An 18,516-nucleotide genomic window follows, 5' to 3' on the forward strand; every position below is an offset into this window, starting at 1 on the left:
ACCACCTGCTGCTCCCCAACCTGCTCTAGTGGCTTCTGCTGCCGAGCAGACCGGCACCCCGGCACCCCGCTGTCTTTCATCAACCAATCTTCCTCAGGTAGTCCCACTGTGCGCGGAATCCTGACAGGCCAACTGTCAAACCTCAGTTCCGGCCGCCCTTTCAACTGACGTGGCCTCCAAATGTACTCCCCACCAACAACACCCTCCTCCCCGCCTCCTTCTTACTAGCTCCCTCCCAAGGGAATCCAAGGACCTTGCATTTTCTCTGAAATCTCTCAGCCAGCGTGTCATCCCAATCACACTCTTCTTTCCTGCCAGGTTTCCTCATACAGAGATGCTCCTATACCTCAAATAAACCTGAACGTCTCCAGGCATACAGATCGAAGGGCCTTGTGTCTCATTATTTTTCCCTCGTGAACTGTTATCCTTAGCAGGTCGGTGGTATTTCTGGTGCTCCCTGCAGAAAGGGGAGTCCACCGCAGACGACTTTAGGATTTCCACCTCTATCCCCTCAGCACTCTCCATGCTGACATCGACCCTGGTGGTTTATAGCAAGCACCCGCTGCTCTCTGCTGAGCCCTTTGTCTAGATGAGGGAGGCAATTCTTGGCAGGCCACAGCTAGGGAGAGGAAGTCTCTAGGAGAAGTCCTCAACCAGTGGGCAGCACTTGGTGGATGAAGTGCTCTAGCCCCTTTAGCCCCTTTCCCCTCGAGGTGGGGGGTGTGAGACCGGGGGCCTCAGCCAGGACTGCACCTCAGCTGCCTACAGGGCTTACCTGCTCTGGAAATCATTCTGGATTGGCTTCCGTCCCTTCCCTGGATCACTTCTCACGTTCCCTACGGCCCTTCTTGAGATCACCTCCCAAACAAACTACTTGCTCTCAGACCTCTGTTGTCGGAGTCTGCTCCTGACATCACCCTAACGCCAGCCTTCCGGAGCTCAGGATCAGGGCCTTCAAAACATTCCCATACAACCGGCACGGTAACCGTGGTGGCAGGCCACCCCTGAACATGAATCTCCACTGAAGCACCTAATCTTTTCACTATATGCTGTTTCTTCCTACAGTATTTGCACACTTGGTCTTAGACTATTAGTCTCCAATTCCTAAAGTATCATTCTTTACTGTCCTGAGGGACAGGACACTCTCCCGTGAGGAACTCAGACCCCCATGTTAGGAGCTGTCTCCCTAGAGGAGGCCTGTTTGAGGGGAACTGCCCCCATCTGTGATGCTTACACCGCACTCGGAAAACCAGAGACTAAAACACGATGTGCAAGGGAGAGCTCTCGGGAGAAATGCGTAAGAAACAGAGGGAGAGGGCACCTGGGTGGCTCAGTTGGTTAAGCAACTGTCTTTGGCTCAGGTCATGGTCCCGGAGTCCCGGGATCGAGTCCCGCATCGGGCTCCCAGCTCCATGGCAAGTCTGCCTCTCCCTCTGAACGTCTCGCCTCTCAGGCTCTCTCTCACTGTTTCTCTCTCAAAAAAGTAAATAAAATCATTTAAAAAAAAAAAAAGAAAGAAACGGAGGGAGACTTATCAGGGGTCTAAAAGGAACGAATGCAAAATGTGGTTTCCCTCCGTTTCCACCCCCACGTTCCGACCCCACAGATGAGGGGTGTGGTGGACTGGGGTAGGGGACTGCTCCTCTTAGAGGCAAGGGGGTTGAGCCTATGTACTCCTACATCACGTATCACTAGCCACGGACAACCCCTGGTGCGTAGAAAGAAGGGAGGGGTCAGACATCCAGCTGTGGTCCACCCCTAGGCTGACACAATTCCCTGCAGAACAGTGTGCGCAAACAGTGTGAGCCATGCGTAGCCCATACTCTGCACTAGCGTGTGGATCAGGGCATTTAAGGCAAAAGACGCCCGAATGAATATCCATATCTACCCCTGCCTCTGCTCATGTCTATGGATTGCTCTCATTAACCCCGCTCCATGGGGTCTGCCACCACTTCTAGAAAAACTTACAAGACAGGGAGTTAGAGGGTGGCTCCTCTGCTCCTTTAGCTGACTTGCCTGGGGGCACTGACCTCAAACCCCATCCCTGAGAGTGCTGAGCCCATGATTCCTATGTCCTCTTCAGGCTACACTACTTGCTCATCGGCGGTTGATCCTGGGAATAGGAATACCAAGAATGCTCCTGTAGATCAGCTCAATGCTAAACATCTTCCTAATGGCTCCCAGAGCTCCCTTCTGTGCTTGATGATTTCCCAACACTAGAAACCCAAAGGGATAAGGTGCCAGCCAGCATTTTCATACCAATCACATTTGACCATGTTCCCCTCAGCTAGCTTTCCTCTCCTGGAGACACGACCCCTAGATGCACACAGCCTACAATTAGAGGAGAAGGGGGCACAAATTCCCCCAAATGGATCACCGGGATGAAGATGATGTGGAAACTTCTCCTTGCACTCTAACCTCTAGATCCGTGTATTCACACAGGGGCCATCAAAGGTTTTGGATATCCTGCAGTCCAGTTCAACACAGATCCCATGTCCAACAGCCTGCCAACATATGAGTATTCCAGATTCCCATGGGCCAATGGCTACAGATTCTTGGGCAAGGACTAAGGAAATTCTATGATATACACTTCCTGGGGTCCTTCATCCAAAAAGACTGGTCTCTCCATTGATGGGTTAATAGGTCTGAGAACAGCCTGAGGTCTTCAAACTGCGTCAGGGATCATGACCTTCCACTGGGATCAAGGACCTCGGCCTTTGTTCTTTTATTCTTAAGCTCTTTTAAAGACACACACACACACAACACACACAACACACACACACACACACACACACACACCTCTGTGTGTGTGTGTTGTGTGTGTGTGTGCACACACACAAAGGTGCACAGTATTTGGCTACCTATATCCTGTTTGACTGTTCCAGGGGGAGAAAGAGAGACAGACACAGAGACCGAGATGGAGAGAGACCAAGCCCAGTCAGGGTGAGGGGCTGATGGAGAAGCTGACTCTCAACTGAGCAGGGAGCCCGAGGCAGGACTCCATCCCAGCCCTCCAGGACCATGACCTGAGCCAAAGGCAGAAGCTGAACCGACTGAGCCCCCCAGGAGCCACGTCCACCTCCCCAGCCCCCGGCTGCCTATATCCTATTATGACAGACACCATGCCCTATGATCCATATCGTTAGGTCCCTGAGGGTTTCACATCATTCTGAACCTTGGCATTCCACTCTGATTGGCCATCACATAATAATACACACATTACTTCCTAGAGTTAAATGCTGCCATCTGGACTTGGCCATTCAGGGATATTATCCTCCCATTATTCCTAGGGAGCATATTCCTGGTCCCAGCAATCCCAACACAACCTCTCACTTCAGAGAATAGGCAGTACTACCTCAGTGACCTGCTGACACCGATACTTGATCACTCCTGGATATCTTAGTAAACAGAGTGCCCCCAGATCTCTCCTAGGGAATCGAGGCCACTTCGACTTTCTGGCTTTAGGACTACATTAGTTTTAGCTCTTCTCATTCTCTGAGCGGTTCTTTGTTTGTTTGTTTGTTTTTAAAGATTATTTATTTATTTATTTATTTATTAGACAGAGAGAGAGAGAGAGAGACAGAGACAGAGACAGGGACAGAGAGACAGAGAGAGATCACAAGTAGGCAGAGTACCAGGCAGAGAGAGAGGGAAGTAGGCTCTCTGCTGAGCAGAGAGCCCAATGCGGGGCTTGATCCCAGGACCCCGAGATCGTGACCTGAGCCCAAGACAGAGGCTTAACTCGCTGAGCCTCCCAGGCGCCCCTTCTCTGCACTTTTTCATTCCTCCTTTCTCACCTGTGTGTGCAGTCGTCCTAGATGAATTTGTTCTGGTTATCCATTCTTACACAGTATTACCGCAAAATTTAGCAGTTTCAAGTGACACTCATTTATGATCTCAGTTTCTGTGGATCCGATATCTCGGTAGGTACGGCCCACCGAGACCCTCCATTTCACAGGGTCTCCCAGGGCTGCACGCAAGGTGCTGCCTGGCACTGGGGTCTCAGGTGAGGGCTCCACTGGGGAAGAAGCCACTTCTCCCTTCACTTACATGCTCACTGGCGGGATTCAGTTCCTTGAGGGCCGCTAGAGTGGGGACCTTGCTTCCTTGCTGGATGGTCAATGGAGACCGTGCTCAGTTCTCTGCTGCAAGGATCTCTCCCACATTGTACCAGGCTTCATCAAAGCCAGAGAGAGAGAGAGAGAGAAAGGGTTGGCTTTGAGATGAAAGTCAAGGTCCTTGGTAACTCAGCCCCTTGATGGTGCCATCTGCCATGGTTTAGAAGCACGTTACTTGACGGGAGGGAAATACAGGAGACCGTGAACACCAAGCGGTGGATAGCATCTTGAAGGCCATCTTGGAGTCTGCCTACCAGAACTCTTCCATAATACTGAGTGAAAGAATCAAATCAGAATTCTCTTTTTAAAAATCAGAAACATATAAAAATCAAGCTATGTTGTTTAGGTGTGCATACCTACCTAATAAAACCATAAGGAAAATGAATGAAAACGTTACTTGAAAAATCAGCACGGTAATCATCTGTAGCATGGAAAAAACGACTCTGGTCAACAAAGGACATATCAAGAGCCTTCTTGGTGGCAACAAACTTCTGTTTTGTGACTCAAGCTTTGGCTATACAAATATTTGCTCCATAACTGTTTTGTATCTTATGCTCGTATAGGTCACATGTTTTTCAGTCCTATGCATTTTCCATCAGATGAAAGAATTGTTTAAAAATTTAGGGTGAACTGAAATCCATACTCTGTTTAAGATTTAAAACGAAAGCTTACCTTTAGGGATGGATGGTCACCCTACCATGAAATTTAAAGCTATGACTTCAAAGGAGTCTTGGTACGTCACTAGGACGGCGCTGACTGAAGTAGTGATACATGTGCATCAACATTAGTGATTCTCACAGGCAGAAGCCAAGTCAATGGTGCCCAACCTAAGAGAAATTCTGCAGACTATATGAATAGTATGTACACACACACACACACACACTCACTCACTCACACACACACACACACCAACACACACAAGCCCGCACACTAGACCTAGATGTAGTGTCTGTTTGATGTTCCAGATCAAAAGAGATCCATGGTAAAAGAAAACCTACTGAAACAGCAATCACCTCTGTGACTGACAGGACGTTACTAAAGGGCAGGTGGCGCCCGTCCAGGAAAATGGAAATGCTCTCTCCCGATAGATGCGGGCATTACACGGATGGGCTTCTGTATATCAAAATTCACCACTATGGATGACTACACACAGGATTTTTTAACTTCACTGTGTGTAAAGTCCACCAAAAACAGAAAATCAACCATAAAAGGCAAATGAGAAAGAGTGACGACATTATTTCTTTATGAATAAATCTCTGTCTTTAACAAATTGTCATCTTGGCCACTTTGCCTTAAACTTAGTTAAATGACACTACTATGAGCTCTTCTGGTTCTTTGCATGGCATATTGCAGTTGTGTGTGTGTGCGGTGGGGGGTGCTTCCTATAATCGAAAAGCAGTGGTGAGGAACCTGACGGAGGCACTGGCTCAAAGCACGAGCCAACAGAATAAAGGAGTACGTCTCTAAGTATGGTCCCTGGGACTTCAACATCAACATCATCTGGGTACTTGTCAGAAATGCCAAACCTCAGGCTCCCCGTGTAATCAGAACCTGGAGGATGTGTCCCGACATATTTAATGGGCCCTTCGATGACTGCCGCATCCCAACGTTGGACTATGGCTAAGTGGAGCGGGCGAAACAGTAACTGAACAAAGTTACCTTGACTAACATCCATTCCGATTTCCAGTGGACACCCGCTCCCCCCCCACACACACACACACAAATGTGCTGTACCTTTCCCAGGTCTGGGGATAAATTCTGAGGAGAGGCACGTTCGGATTTTGCTACATTTCCTTTCTGTTCTGTGGAAGAGTATTTTTAAATACGAACGACATAAGAATGAAGATGAGGCTAAGTCTTTCAGAATCTAAAGACCATCCGGAGAAAGGCAACACAAAGATACGTGACCGCAAACTTTAACGCTTCCGGAACTACGAATCAGGGCAGTGGCGGGAACCATTCAGATACTGGCCTGCCACGGCTTTAGGGTAGACAACGTGACCCAAAGACAGAAACACCCCCCAGAAAACCCATTCCCGTGGCAGAGGTCAACAACGTCACACACACATAGACAACTGTCCCCTTCCTCATTGCTCAACAGTGACCCATACTACAGGGCCTTTTCCTCTTGTCTCATGCCCCTTCCCACATGCCACCCTATGCACATGGAATTTCCTCCCCACTGACCATTGGAAGAAATGCACGACCAGAGGTAGGTTGGCCCTGATCTCATCCTGCTAGGGGATACACGAGGGGAGAGGAAGAATGTAATTGCAAATGCCACCTATCAGGTAACAGCCCTCTGCCGAGGAAGAGGAGAAGACAGTGGTCCAGAAGATGCCAGTGGTGTGAGTCAGGAGGAAAAGCAGACCTGACAGAATTGATCCCATCTAGAAAAGAAAATTTGTGTCCCACGGGCATCAACCATTACTTAGACAAACACTGCTGTGCATCTGATAATTACTCAAATAATGGGTAAACAACAACAAGGAAGACGTGTTGACAAATCACCCGGTTTGGGCAGTATATAGAGGCCACGGCACGAGGACAGACACTTCCACACTCAAGACCTTCGCTTTCCTGGAAACCTACCCAGAACCTCCAGCCTCTGTCACCATGGTCAACTCCTGTTGTGGCTCCGTCTGCTCTGACCAGGGCTGTGGCGAGGAGTCCTGCTGCCGCCCCAGCTGCTGCCAGACCACCTGCTGCAGGACCACCTGCTGCCGCCCCAGCTGCTGTGTGTCCAGCTGCTGCCAGCCCTCCTGCTGTGGCTCCAGCTGCTGCAGGCCCAGCTGCTGCACCTCTAGCTGCTGCCGCCCCACCTGCTGCCAGACCACCTGCTGCAGGACCACCTGCTGCCGCCCCAGCTGCTGTGTGTCCAGCTGCTGCCGCCCCTCCTGCTGTGGCTCCAGCTGCTGCAGGCCCAGCTGCTGCATCTCTAGCTGCTGCCGCCCCTCCTGCTGTGGCTCCAGCTGCTGTGGCTCCAGCTGCTGCAGGCCCTGCTGCTGCCCCTCTAGCTGCTGCCACCCCACCTGCTGCCAGACCACCTGCTGCAGGACCACCTGCTGCCGCCCCAGCTGCTGTGTGTCCAGCTGCTGCCGCCCCTCCTGCTGCGGTTCCAGCTGCTGCAGGCCCAGCTGCTGTGGGTCCAGCTGCTGCCGCCCCACCTGCTGCCAGACCACCTGCTGCAGGACCACCTGCTGCCGCCCCAGCTGCTGTGTGTCCAGCTGCTGCCGCCCCAGCTGTTGCTAGACCACCTGCTGCTCCCCAACCTGCTCTAGTGGCTTCTGCTGCCGAGCATCCTGGCCGGCACCCCGCTGTCTTTCATCAACCAATCTTCCTCAGGTAGTCCCACTGTGCGCGGAATCCTGACAGGCCAACTGTCAAACCTCAGTTCCGGCCGCCCTTTCAACTGACGTGGCCTCCAAATGTACTCCCCACCAACAACACCCTCCTCCCCGCCTCCTTCTTACTAGCTCCCTCCCAAGGGAATCCAAGGACCTTGCATTTTCTCTGAAATCTCTCAGCCAGCGTGTCATCCCAATCACACTCTTCTTTCCTGCCAGGTTTCCTCATACAGAGATGCTCCTATACCTCAAATAAACCTGAACGTCTCCAGGCATACAGATCGAAGGGCCTTGTGTCTCATTATTTTTCCCTCGTGAACTGTTATCCTTAGCAGGTCGGTGGTATTTCTGGTGCTCCCTGCAGAAAGGGGAGTCCACCGCAGACGACTTTAGGATTTCCACCTCTATCCCCTCAGCACTCTCCATGCTGACATCGACCCTGGTGGTTTATAGCAAGCACCCGCTGCTCTCTGCTGAGCCCTTTGTCTAGATGAGGGAGGCAATTCTTGGCAGGCCACAGCTAGGGAGAGGAAGTCTCTAGGAGAAGTCCTCAACCAGTGGGCAGCACTCGGTGGATGAAGTGCTCTAGCCCCTTTAGCCCCTTTCCCCTCGAGGTAGGGGGTGTGAGACCGGGGGCCTCAGCCAGGACTGCACCTCAGCTGCCTACAGGGCTTACCTGCTCTGGAAATCATTCTGGATTGGCTTCCGTCCCTTCCCTGGATCACTTCTCACGTTCCCTACGGCCCTTCTTGAGATCACCTCCCAAACAAACTACTTGCTCTCAGACCTCTGTTGTCGGAGTCTGCTCCTGACATCACCCTAACGCCAGCCTTCCGGAGCTCAGGATCAGGGCCTTCAAAACATTCCCATACAACCAGCACGGTAACCGTGGTGGCAGGCCACCCCTGAACATGAATCTCCACTGAAGCACCTAATCTTTTCACTATATGCTGTTTCTTCCTACAGTATTTGCACACTTGGTCTTAGACTATTAGTCTCCAATTCCTAAAGTATCATTCTTTACTGTCCTGAGGGACAGGACACTCTCCCGTGAGGAACTCAGACCCCCATGTTAGGAGCTGTCTCCCTAGAGGAGGCCTGTTTGAGGGGAACTGCCCCCATCTGAGATGCTTACACCACACTCAGAAAACCAGAGACTAAAACACGATGTGCAAGGGAGAGCTCTCGGGAGAAATGCGTAAGAAACAGAGGGAGAGGGCACCTGGGTGGCTCAGTTGGTTAAGCAACTGTCTTTGGCTCAGGTCATGGTCCCGGAGTCCCGGGATCGAGTCCCGCATCGGGCTCCCAGCTCCATGGCAAGTCTGCCTCTCCCTCTGAACGTCTCGCCTCTCAGGCTCTCTCTCACTGTTTCTCTCTCAAAAAAGTAAATAAAATCATTTAAAAAAAAAAAAAGAAAGAAACGGAGGGAGACTTATCAGGGGTCTAAAAGGAACGAATGCAAAATGTGGTTTCCCTCCAATTCCACCCCCACGTTCCGACCCCACTGATGAGGGGTGTGGTGGACTGGGGTAGGGGACTCTGCTCCTCTTAGAGGCAAGGGGGTTGAGCCTATGTACTCCTACATCACGTATCACTAGCCACGGACAACCCCTGGTGCGTAGAAAGAAGGGAGGGGTCAGACATCCAGCTGTGGTCCACCCCTAGGCTGACACAATTCCCTGCAGAACAGTGTGCGCAAACAGTGTGAGCCATGCGTAGCCCATACTCTGCACTAGCGTGTGGATCAGGGCATTTAAGGCAAAAGACGCCCGAATGAATATCCATATCTACCCCTGCCTCTGCTCATGTCTATGGATTGCTCTCATTAACCCCGCTCCATGGGGTCTGCCACCACTTCTAGAAAAACTTACAAGACAGGGAGTTAGAGGGTGGCTCCTCTGCTCCTTTAGCTGACTTGCCTGGGGGCACTGACCTCAAACCCCATCCCTGAGAGTGCTGAGCCCATGATTCCTATGTCCTCTTCAGGCTACACTACTTGCTCATCGGCGGTTGATCCTGGGAATAGGAATACCAAGAATGCTCCTGTAGATCAGCTCAATGCTAAACATCTTCCTAATGGCTCCCAGAGCTCCCTTCTGTGCTTGATGATTTCCCAACACTAGAAACCCAAAGGGATAAGGTGCCAGCCAGCATTTTCATACCAATCACATTTGACCATGTTCCCCTCAGCTAGCTTTCCTCTCCTGGAGACACGACCCCTAGATGCACACAGCCTACAATTAGAGGAGAAGGGGGCACAAATTCCCCCAAATGGATCACCGGGATAAAGATGATGTGGAAACTTCTCCTTGCACTCTAACCTCTAGATCCGTGTATTCACACAGGGGCCATCAAAGGTTTTGGATATCCCGCAGTCCAGTTCAACACAGATCCCATGTCCAACAGCCTGCCAACATATGAGTATTCCAGATTCCCATGGGCCAATGGCTACAGATTCTTGGGCAAGGACTAAGGAAATTCTATGATATACACTTCCTGGGGTCCTTCATCCAAAAAGACTGGTCTCTCCATTGATGGGTTAATAGGTCTGAGAACAGCCTGAGGTCTTCAAACTGCGTCAGGGATCATGACCTTCCACTGGGATCAAGGACCTCGGCCTTTGTTCTTTTATTCTTAAGCTCTTTTAAAGACACACACACACACAACACACACAACACACACACACAAAGGTGCACAGTATTTGGCTACCTATATCCTGTTTGACTGTTCCAGGGGGAGAAAGAGAGACAGACACAGAGACCGAGATGGAGAGAGACCAAGCCCAGTCAGGGTGAGGGGCTGATGGAGAAGCTGACTCTCAACTGAGCAGGGAGCCCGAGGCAGGACTCCATCCCAGCCCTCCAGGACCATGACCTGAGCCAAAGGCAGAAGCTGAACCGACTGAGCCCCCCAGGAGCCACGTCCACCTCCCCAGCCCCCGGCTGCCTATATCCTATTATGACAGACACCATGCCCTATGATCCATATCGTTAGGTCCCTGAGGGTTTCACATCATTCTGAACCTTGGCATTCCACTCTGATTGGCCATCACATAATAATACACACATTACTTCCTAGAGTTAAATGCTGCCATCTGGACTTGGCCATTCAGGGATATTATCCTCCCATTATTCCTAGGGAGCATATTCCTGGTCCCAGCAATCCCAACACAACCTCTCACTTCAGAGAATAGGCAGTACTACCTCAGTGACCTGCTGACACCGATACTTGATCACTCCTGGATATCTTAGTAAACAGAGTGCCCCCAGATCTCTCCTAGGGAATCGAGGCCACTTCGACTTTCTGGCTTTAGGACTACATTAGTTTTAGCTCTTCTCATTCTCTGAGCGGTTCTTTGTTTGTTTGTTTGTTTGTTTTTAAAGATTATTTATTTATTTATTTATTTATTAGACAGAGAGAGAGAGAGAGAGACAGAGACAGAGACAGGGACAGAGAGACAGAGAGAGATCACAAGTAGGCAGAGTACCAGGCAGAGAGAGAGGGAAGTAGGCTCTCTGCTGAGCAGAGAGCCCAATGCGGGGCTTGATCCCAGGACCCCGAGATCGTGACCTGAGCCCAAGACAGAGGCTTAACTCGCTGAGCCTCCCAGGCGCCCCTTCTCTGCACTTTTTCATTCCTCCTTTCTCACCTGTGTGTGCAGTCGTCCTAGATGAATTTGTTCTGGTTATCCATTCTTACACAGTATTACCGCAAAATTTAGCAGTTTCAAGTGACACTCATTTATGATCTCAGTTTCTGTGGATCCGATATCTCGGTAGGTACGGCCCACCGAGACCCTCCATTTCACAGGGTCTCCCAGGGCTGCACGCAAGGTGCTGCCTGGAACTGGGGTCTCAGGTGAGGGCTCCACTAGGGAAGAAGCCACTTCTCCCTTCACTTACGTGCTCACTGGCGGGATTCAGTTCCTTGAGGGCCGCTAGAGTGGGGACCTTGCTTCCTTGCTGGATGGTCAATGGAGACCGTGCTCAGTTCTCTGCTGCAAGGATCTCTCCCACATTGTACCAGGCTTCATCAAAGCCAGAGAGAGAGAGAGAGAGAAAGGGTTGGCTTTGAGATGAAAGTCCCAGTCCTTGGTAACTCAGCCCCTTGATGGTGCCATCTGCCATGGTTTAGAAGCACGTTACTTGACGGGAGGGAAATACAGGAGACCGTGAACACCAAGCGGTGGATAGCATCTTGAAGGCCATCTTGGAGTCTGCCTACCAGAACTCTTCCATAATACTGAGTGAAAGAATCAAATCAGAATTCTCTTTTTAAAAATCAGAAACATATAAAAATCAAGCTTTGTTGTTTAGGTGTGCATACCTACCTAATAAAACCATAAGGAAAATGAATGAAAAACGTTACTTTGAAAAATCAGCACGGTAATCATCTGTAGCATGGAAAAAAACAACTCTGGTCAACAAAGGACATATCAAGAGCCTTCTTGGTGGCAACAAACTTCTGTTTTGTGACTCAAGCTTTGGCTATACAAATATTTGCTCCATAACTGTTTTGTATCTTATACTCGTATAGGTCACATGTTTTTCAGTCCTATGCATTTTCCATCAGATGAAAGAATTGTTTAAAAATTTAGGGTGAACTGAAATCCATACTCTATTTAAGATTTAAAACGAAAGCTTACCTTTAGGGATGGATGGTCACCCTACCATGAAATTTAAAGCTATGACTTCAAAGGAGTCTTGGTACGTCACTAGGACGGCGCTGACTGAAGTAGTGATACATGTGCATCAACATGAGTGATGCTTACAGGCAGAAGCCAAGTCAATGGTGCCCAACCTAAGAGAAATTCTGCAGACTATATGAATAGTATGTACACACACACACACACACACACTCACTCACTCACACACACACACACACCAACACACACAAGCCCGCACACTAGACCTAGATGTAGTGTCTGTTTGATGTTCCAGATCAAAAGAGATCCATGGTAAAAGAAAACCTACTGAAACAGCAATCACCTCTGTGACTGACAGGACGTTACTAAAGGGCAGGTGGCGCCCGTCCAGGAAAATGGAAATGCTCTATCCCGATAGATGCGGGCATTACACGGATGGGCTTCTGTATATCAAAATTCACCACTATGGATGACATACACACAGGATTTTTTAACTTCACTGTGTGTAAAGTCCACCAAAAACAGAAAATCAATCATAAAAGGCAAATGAGAAAGAGTGACGACATTATTTCTTTATGAATAAATCTCTGTCTTTAACAAATTGTCATCTTGGCCACTTTGCCTTAAACTTAGTTAATGACACTACTATGAGCTCTTCTGGTTCTTTGCATGGCATATTGCAGTTGTGTGTGTGTGCGGTGGGGGGTGCTTCCTATAATCGAAAAGCAGTGGTGAGGAACCTGACGGAGGCACTTGCTCAAAGCACGAGCCAACAGAATAAAGGAGTACGTCTCTAAGTATGGTCCCTGGGACTTCAACATCAACATCATCTGGGTACTTGTCAGAAATGCCAAACCTCAGGCTCCCCGTGTAATCAGAACCTGGAGGATGTGTCCCGACATATTTAACGGGCCCTTCGATGACTGCCGCATCCCAACGTTGGACTATGGCTAAGTGGAGCGGGCGAAACAGTAACTGAACAAAGTTACCTTGACTAACATCCATTCTGATTTCCAGTGGACACCCGCTCCCCCCCCCCCCAACACACACAAATGTGCTGTACCTTTCCCAGGTCTGGGGATAAATTCTGAGGAGAGGCACGTTCGGATTTTGCTACATTTCCTTTCTGTTCTGTGGAAGAGTATTTTTAAATACGAACGACATAAGAATGAAGATGAGGCTAAGTCTTTCAGAATCTAAAGACCATCCGGAGAAAGGCAACACAAAGATACGTGACCGCAAACTTTAACGCTTCCGGAACTACGAATCAGGGCAGTGGCGGGAACCATTCAGATACTGGCCTGCCACGGCTTTAGGGTAGACAACGTGACCCAAAGACAGAAACACCCCCCAGAAAACCCATTCCCGTGGCAAAGGTCAACAACGTCACACAAACATAGACAACTGTCCCTTCCTCATTGCTCAACAGTGACCCATACTACAGGGCCTTTCCTCTTGTCTCATGCCCCTTCCCACATGCCACCCTATGCACATGGAATTTCCTCCCCACTGACCATTGGAAGAAATGCCACGACCAGAGGTAGGTTGGCCCTGATCTCATCCTGCTAGGGGATACACGAGGGGAGAGGAAGAATGTAATTGCAAATGCCACCTATCAGGTAACAGCCCTCTGCCGAGGAAGAGGAGAAGACAGTGGTCCAAAGATGCCAGTGGTGTGAGTCAGGAGGAAAGCAGACCTGACAGAATTGATCCCATCTAGAAAAGAAAATTTGTGTCCCACGAGCATCAACCATTACTTAGAAAAACACTGCTGTGCATCTGATAATTACCTCAAATAATTGGGGTAAACAAACAACAAGGCAAGACGTGTTGACAAATCCCCGGTTTGGGCTATATAGAGGCCACGGCACGAGGACCAGACACTTCCCACTCAAGACCTTCGCTTTCCTCCTGGAAACCTACCCGGAACCTCCAGCCTCTGTCCCATGGTCAACTCCTGTTGTGGCTCCGTCTGCTCTGACCAGGGCTGTGGCGAGGAGTCCTGCTGCCGCCCCAGCTGCTGCCAGACCACCTGCTGCAGGGACCACCTGCTGCCGCCCCAGCTGCTGTGTGTCCAGCTGCTGCCAGCCCTCCTGCTGTGGCTCCAGCTGCTGCAGGCCCAGCTGCTGCACCTCTAGCTGCTGCCGCCCCACCTGCTGCCAGACCACCTGCTTGCAGGACCACCTGCTGCCGCCCCAGCTGCTGTGTGTCCAGCTGCTGCCGCCCCTCCTGCTGTGGCTCCAGCTGCTGCAGGCCCAGCTGCTGCATCTCTAGCTGCTGCCGCCCCTCCTGCTGTGGCTCCAGCTGCTGTGGCTCCAGCTGCTGCAGGCCCTGCTGCTGCCCCTCTAGCTGCTGCCACCCCACCTGCTGCCAGACCACCTGCTGCAGGACCACCTGCTGCCGCCCCAGCTGCTGTGTGTCCAGCTGCTGCCGCCCCTCCTGCTGCGGTTCCAGCTGCTGCAGGCCCAGCTGCTGTGGGTCCAGCTGCTGCCGCCCCACCTGCTGCCAGACCACCTGCTGCAGGACCACCTGCTGCCGCCCCAGCTGCTGTGTGTCCAGCTGCTGCCGCCCCAGCTGTTGCTAGACCACCTGCTGCTCCCCAACCTGCTCTAGTGGCTTCTGCTGCCGAGCATCCTGGCCGGCACCCCGCTGTCTTTCATCAACCAATCTTCCTCAGGTAGTCCCACTGTGCGCGGAATCCTGACAGGCCAACTGTCAAACCTCAGTTCCGGCCGCCCTTTCAACTGACGTGGCCTCCAAATGTACTCCCCACCAACAACACCCTCCTCCCCGCCTCCTTCTTACTAGCTCCCTCCCAAGGGAATCCAAGGACCTTGCATTTTCTCTGAAATCTCTCAGCCAGCGTGTCATCCCAATCACACTCTTCTTTCCTGCCAGGTTTCCTCATACAGAGATTGCTCCTATACCTCAAATAAACCTGAACGTCTCCAGGCATACAGATCGAAGGGCCTTGTGTCTCATTATTTTTCCCTCGTGAACTGTTTATCCTTAGCAGGTCGGTGGTATTTCTGGTGCTCCCTGCAGAAAGGGGAAGTCCACCGCAGACGACTTTAGGATTTCCACCTCTATCCCTCAGCACTCTCCATGCTGACATCGACCCTGGTGGTTTATAGCAAGCACCCGCTGCTCTCTGCTGAGCCCTTTGTCTAGATGAAGGGAGGCAATTCTTGGCAGGCCACAGCTAGGAGAGGAAGTCTCTAGGAGAAGTCCTCAACCAGTGGGCAGCACTTCGGTGGATGAAGTGCTCTAGCCCCTTTAGCCCCTTTCCCCTCGAGGGTAGGGGGGTGTGAGACCGGGGCCTCAGCCAGGACTGCACCTCAGCTGCCTACAGGGCTTACCTGCTCTGGAAATCATTCTGGATTGGCTTCCGTCCCTTCCCTGGATCACTTCTCACGTTCCCTACGGCCCTTCTTGAGATCACCTCCCAAACAAACTACTTGCTCTCAGACCTCTGTTGTCGGAGTCTGCTCCTGCCATCACCCTAACGCCAGCCTTCCGGAGCTCAGGATCAGGGCCTTCAAAACATTCCCATACAACCGCACGGTAACCGTGGTGGCAGGCCACCCCTGAACATGAATCTCCACTGAAGCACCTAATCTTTTCACTATATGCTGTTTCTTCCTACAGTATTTGCACACTTGGTCTTAGACTATTAGTCTCCAATTCCTAAAGTATCATTCTTTACTGTCCTGAGGGACAGGACACTCTCCCGTGAGGAACTCAGACCACCATGTTAGGAGCTGTCTCCCTAGAGGAGGCCTGTTTGAGGGGAACTGCCCCCATCTGTGATGCTTACACCGCACTCGGAAAACCAGAGACTAAAACACGATGTGCAAGGGAGAGCTCTCGGGAGAAATGCGTAAGAAACAGAGGGAGAGGGCACCTGGGTGGCTCAGTTGGTTAAGCAACTGTCTTTGGCTCAGGTCATGGTCCCGGAGTCCCGGGATCGAGTCCCGCATCGGGCTCCCAGCTCCATGGCAAGTCTGCCTCTCCCTCTGAACGTCTCGCCTCTCAGGCTCTCTCTCACTGTTTCTCTCTCAAAAAGTAAATAAAATCATTTAAAAAAAAAAAAAAGAAACGGAGGGAGACTTATCAGGGGTCTAAAAGGAACGAATGCAAAATGTGGTTTCCCTCCAATTCCACCCCCACGTTCCGACCCCACAGATGAGGGGTGTGGTGGACTGGGGTAGGGGACTGCTCCTCTTAGAGGCAAGGGGGTTGAGCCTATGTACTCCTACATCACGTATCACTAGCCACGGACAACCCCTGGTGCGTAGAAAGAAGGGAGGGGTCAGACATCCAGCTGTGGTCCACCCCTAGGCTGACACAATTCCCTGCAGAACAGTGTGCGCAAACAGTGTGAGCCATGCGTAGCCCATACTCTGCACTAGCGTGTGGATCAGGGCATTTAAGGCAAAAGACGCCCGAATGAATATCCATATCTACCCCTGCCTCTGCTCATGTCTATGGATTGCTCTCATTAACCCCGCTCCATGGGGTCTGCCACCACTTCTAGAAAAACTTACAAGACAGGGAGTTAGAGGGTGGCTCCTCTGCTCCTTTAGCTGACTTGCCTGGGGGCACTGACCTCAAACCCCATCCCTGAGAGTGCTGAGCCCATGATTCCTATGTCCTCTTCAGGCTACACTACTTGCTCATCGGCGGTTGATCCTGGGAATAGGAATACCAAGAATGCTCCTGTAGATCAGCTCAATGCTAAACATCTTCCTAATGGCTCCCAGAGCTCCCTTCTGTGCTTGATGATTTCCCAACACTAGAAACCCAAAGGGATAAGGTGCCAGCCAGCATTTTCATACCAATCACATTTGACCATGTTCCCCTCAGCTAGCTTTCCTCTCCTGGAGACACGACCCCTAGATGCACACAGCCTACAATTAGAGGAGAAGGGGGCACAAATTCCCCCAAATGGATCACCGGGATGAAGATGATGTGGAAACTTCTCCTTGCACTCTAACCTCTAGATCCGTGTATTCACACAGGGGCCATCAAAGGTTTTGGATATCCCGCAGTCCAGTTCAACACAGATCCCATGTCCAACAGCCTGCCAACATATGAGTATTCCAGATTCCCATGGGCCAATGGCTACAGATTCTTGGGCAAGGACTAAGGAAATTCTATGATATACACTTCCTGGGGTCCTTCATCCAAAAAGACTGGTCTCTCCATTGATGGGTTAATAGGTCTGAGAACAGCCTGAGGTCTTCAAACTGCGTCAGGGATCATGACCTTCCACTGGGATCAAGGACCTCGGCCTTTGTTCTTTTATTCTTAAGCTCTTTTAATGACACACACACAACACACACAACACACACACACAAAGGTGCACAGTATTTGGCTACCTATATCCTTTTGACTGTTCCAGGGGAGAAAGAGACAGACACAGAGACCGAGATGGAGAGAGACCAAGCCCAGTCAGGGTGAGGGGCTGATGGAGAAGCTGACTCTCAACTGAGCAGGGAGCCCGAGGCAGGACTCCATCCCAGCCCTCCAGGACCATGACCTGAGCCAAAGGCAGAAGCTGAACCGACTGAGCCCCCCAGGAGCCACGTCCACCTCCCCAGCCCCCGGCTGCCTATATCCTATTATGACAGACACCATGCCCTATGATCCATATCGTTAGGTCCCTGAGGGTTTCACATCATTCTGAACCTTGGCATTCCACTCTGATTGGCCATCACATAATAATACCACATTCTTCCTAGAGTTAAATGCTGCCATCTGGACTTGGCCATTCAGGGATATTATCCTCCCATTATTCCTAGGGAGCATATTCCTGGTCCCAGCAATCCCAACACAACCTCTCACTTCAGAGAATAGGCAGTACTACCTCATGACCTGCTGACACCGATACTTGATCACTCCTGGATATCTTTAAACAGATGCCCCCAGATCTCTCCTAGGAATCGAGGCCACTTCAACTTTCTGGCTTTAGGACTACATTAGTTTTAGCTCTTCTCATTCTCTGAGCGGTTCTTTGTTTGTTTGTTTGTTTTTTTTAAAGATTATTTTTTATTTATTTATTTATAGACAGAGAGAGAGAGAGAGACAGAGACAGAGACAGGGACAGAGAGACAGAGAGAGATCACAAGTAGCAGAGTACCAGGCAGAGAGAGAGGGAAGTAGGCTCTCTGCTGAGCAGAGAGCCCATGCGGGGCTTGATCCCAGGACCCCGAGATCGTGACCGAGCCCAAGACAGAGGCTTACTCGCTGAGCCTCCCAGCGCCCCTTCTCTGCACTTTTTCATTCCTCCTTTCTCACCTGTGTGTGCAGTCGTCCTAGATGAATTTTGTTCTGGTTATCCATTCTTACAAGTATTACCGCAAAATTTAGCAGTTTCAAGTTGACACTCATTTATTATCTCAGT

General features: G+C 50.7%; 1 protein-coding gene and 1 pseudogene across 3 annotated transcripts; both read left to right on the plus strand.

The window, feature by feature from the left end:
* Positions 1 to 6,696: 6,696 nt before the first annotated feature.
* LOC125087774 (keratin-associated protein 4-4-like) lies at positions 6,697 to 7,746 on the plus strand. 3 transcript variants are annotated; one of them, XM_047708422.1, is made up of 3 exons: positions 6,735 to 6,787; positions 6,851 to 6,994; positions 7,136 to 7,746. In XM_047708422.1, exons 1-3 carry the CDS (start codon positions 6,735 to 6,737, stop codon positions 7,368 to 7,370), a joined length of 432 nt encoding a protein of 143 aa, XP_047564378.1. In that variant the 3' UTR covers positions 7,371 to 7,746. The 3 variants fall into 3 exon arrangements, with proteins under 3 accessions (XP_047564376.1, XP_047564377.1, XP_047564378.1); XM_047708420.1 differs by having other exon boundaries at positions 6,697 to 6,859; positions 6,911 to 7,746; XM_047708421.1 differs by having other exon boundaries at positions 6,697 to 6,859; positions 6,926 to 7,746.
* A 6,310-nt stretch (positions 7,747 to 14,056) lies between these two features.
* On the plus strand, positions 14,057 to 14,991 carry LOC125087781 (keratin-associated protein 4-3-like; annotated as a pseudogene).
* Positions 14,992 to 18,516: the final 3,525 nt, after the last annotated feature.

Source organism: Lutra lutra, chromosome 16 (assembly GCF_902655055.1).
Source record: "Lutra lutra chromosome 16, mLutLut1.2, whole genome shotgun sequence".
Lineage (NCBI taxonomy): Eukaryota > Metazoa > Chordata > Mammalia > Carnivora > Mustelidae > Lutra > Lutra lutra.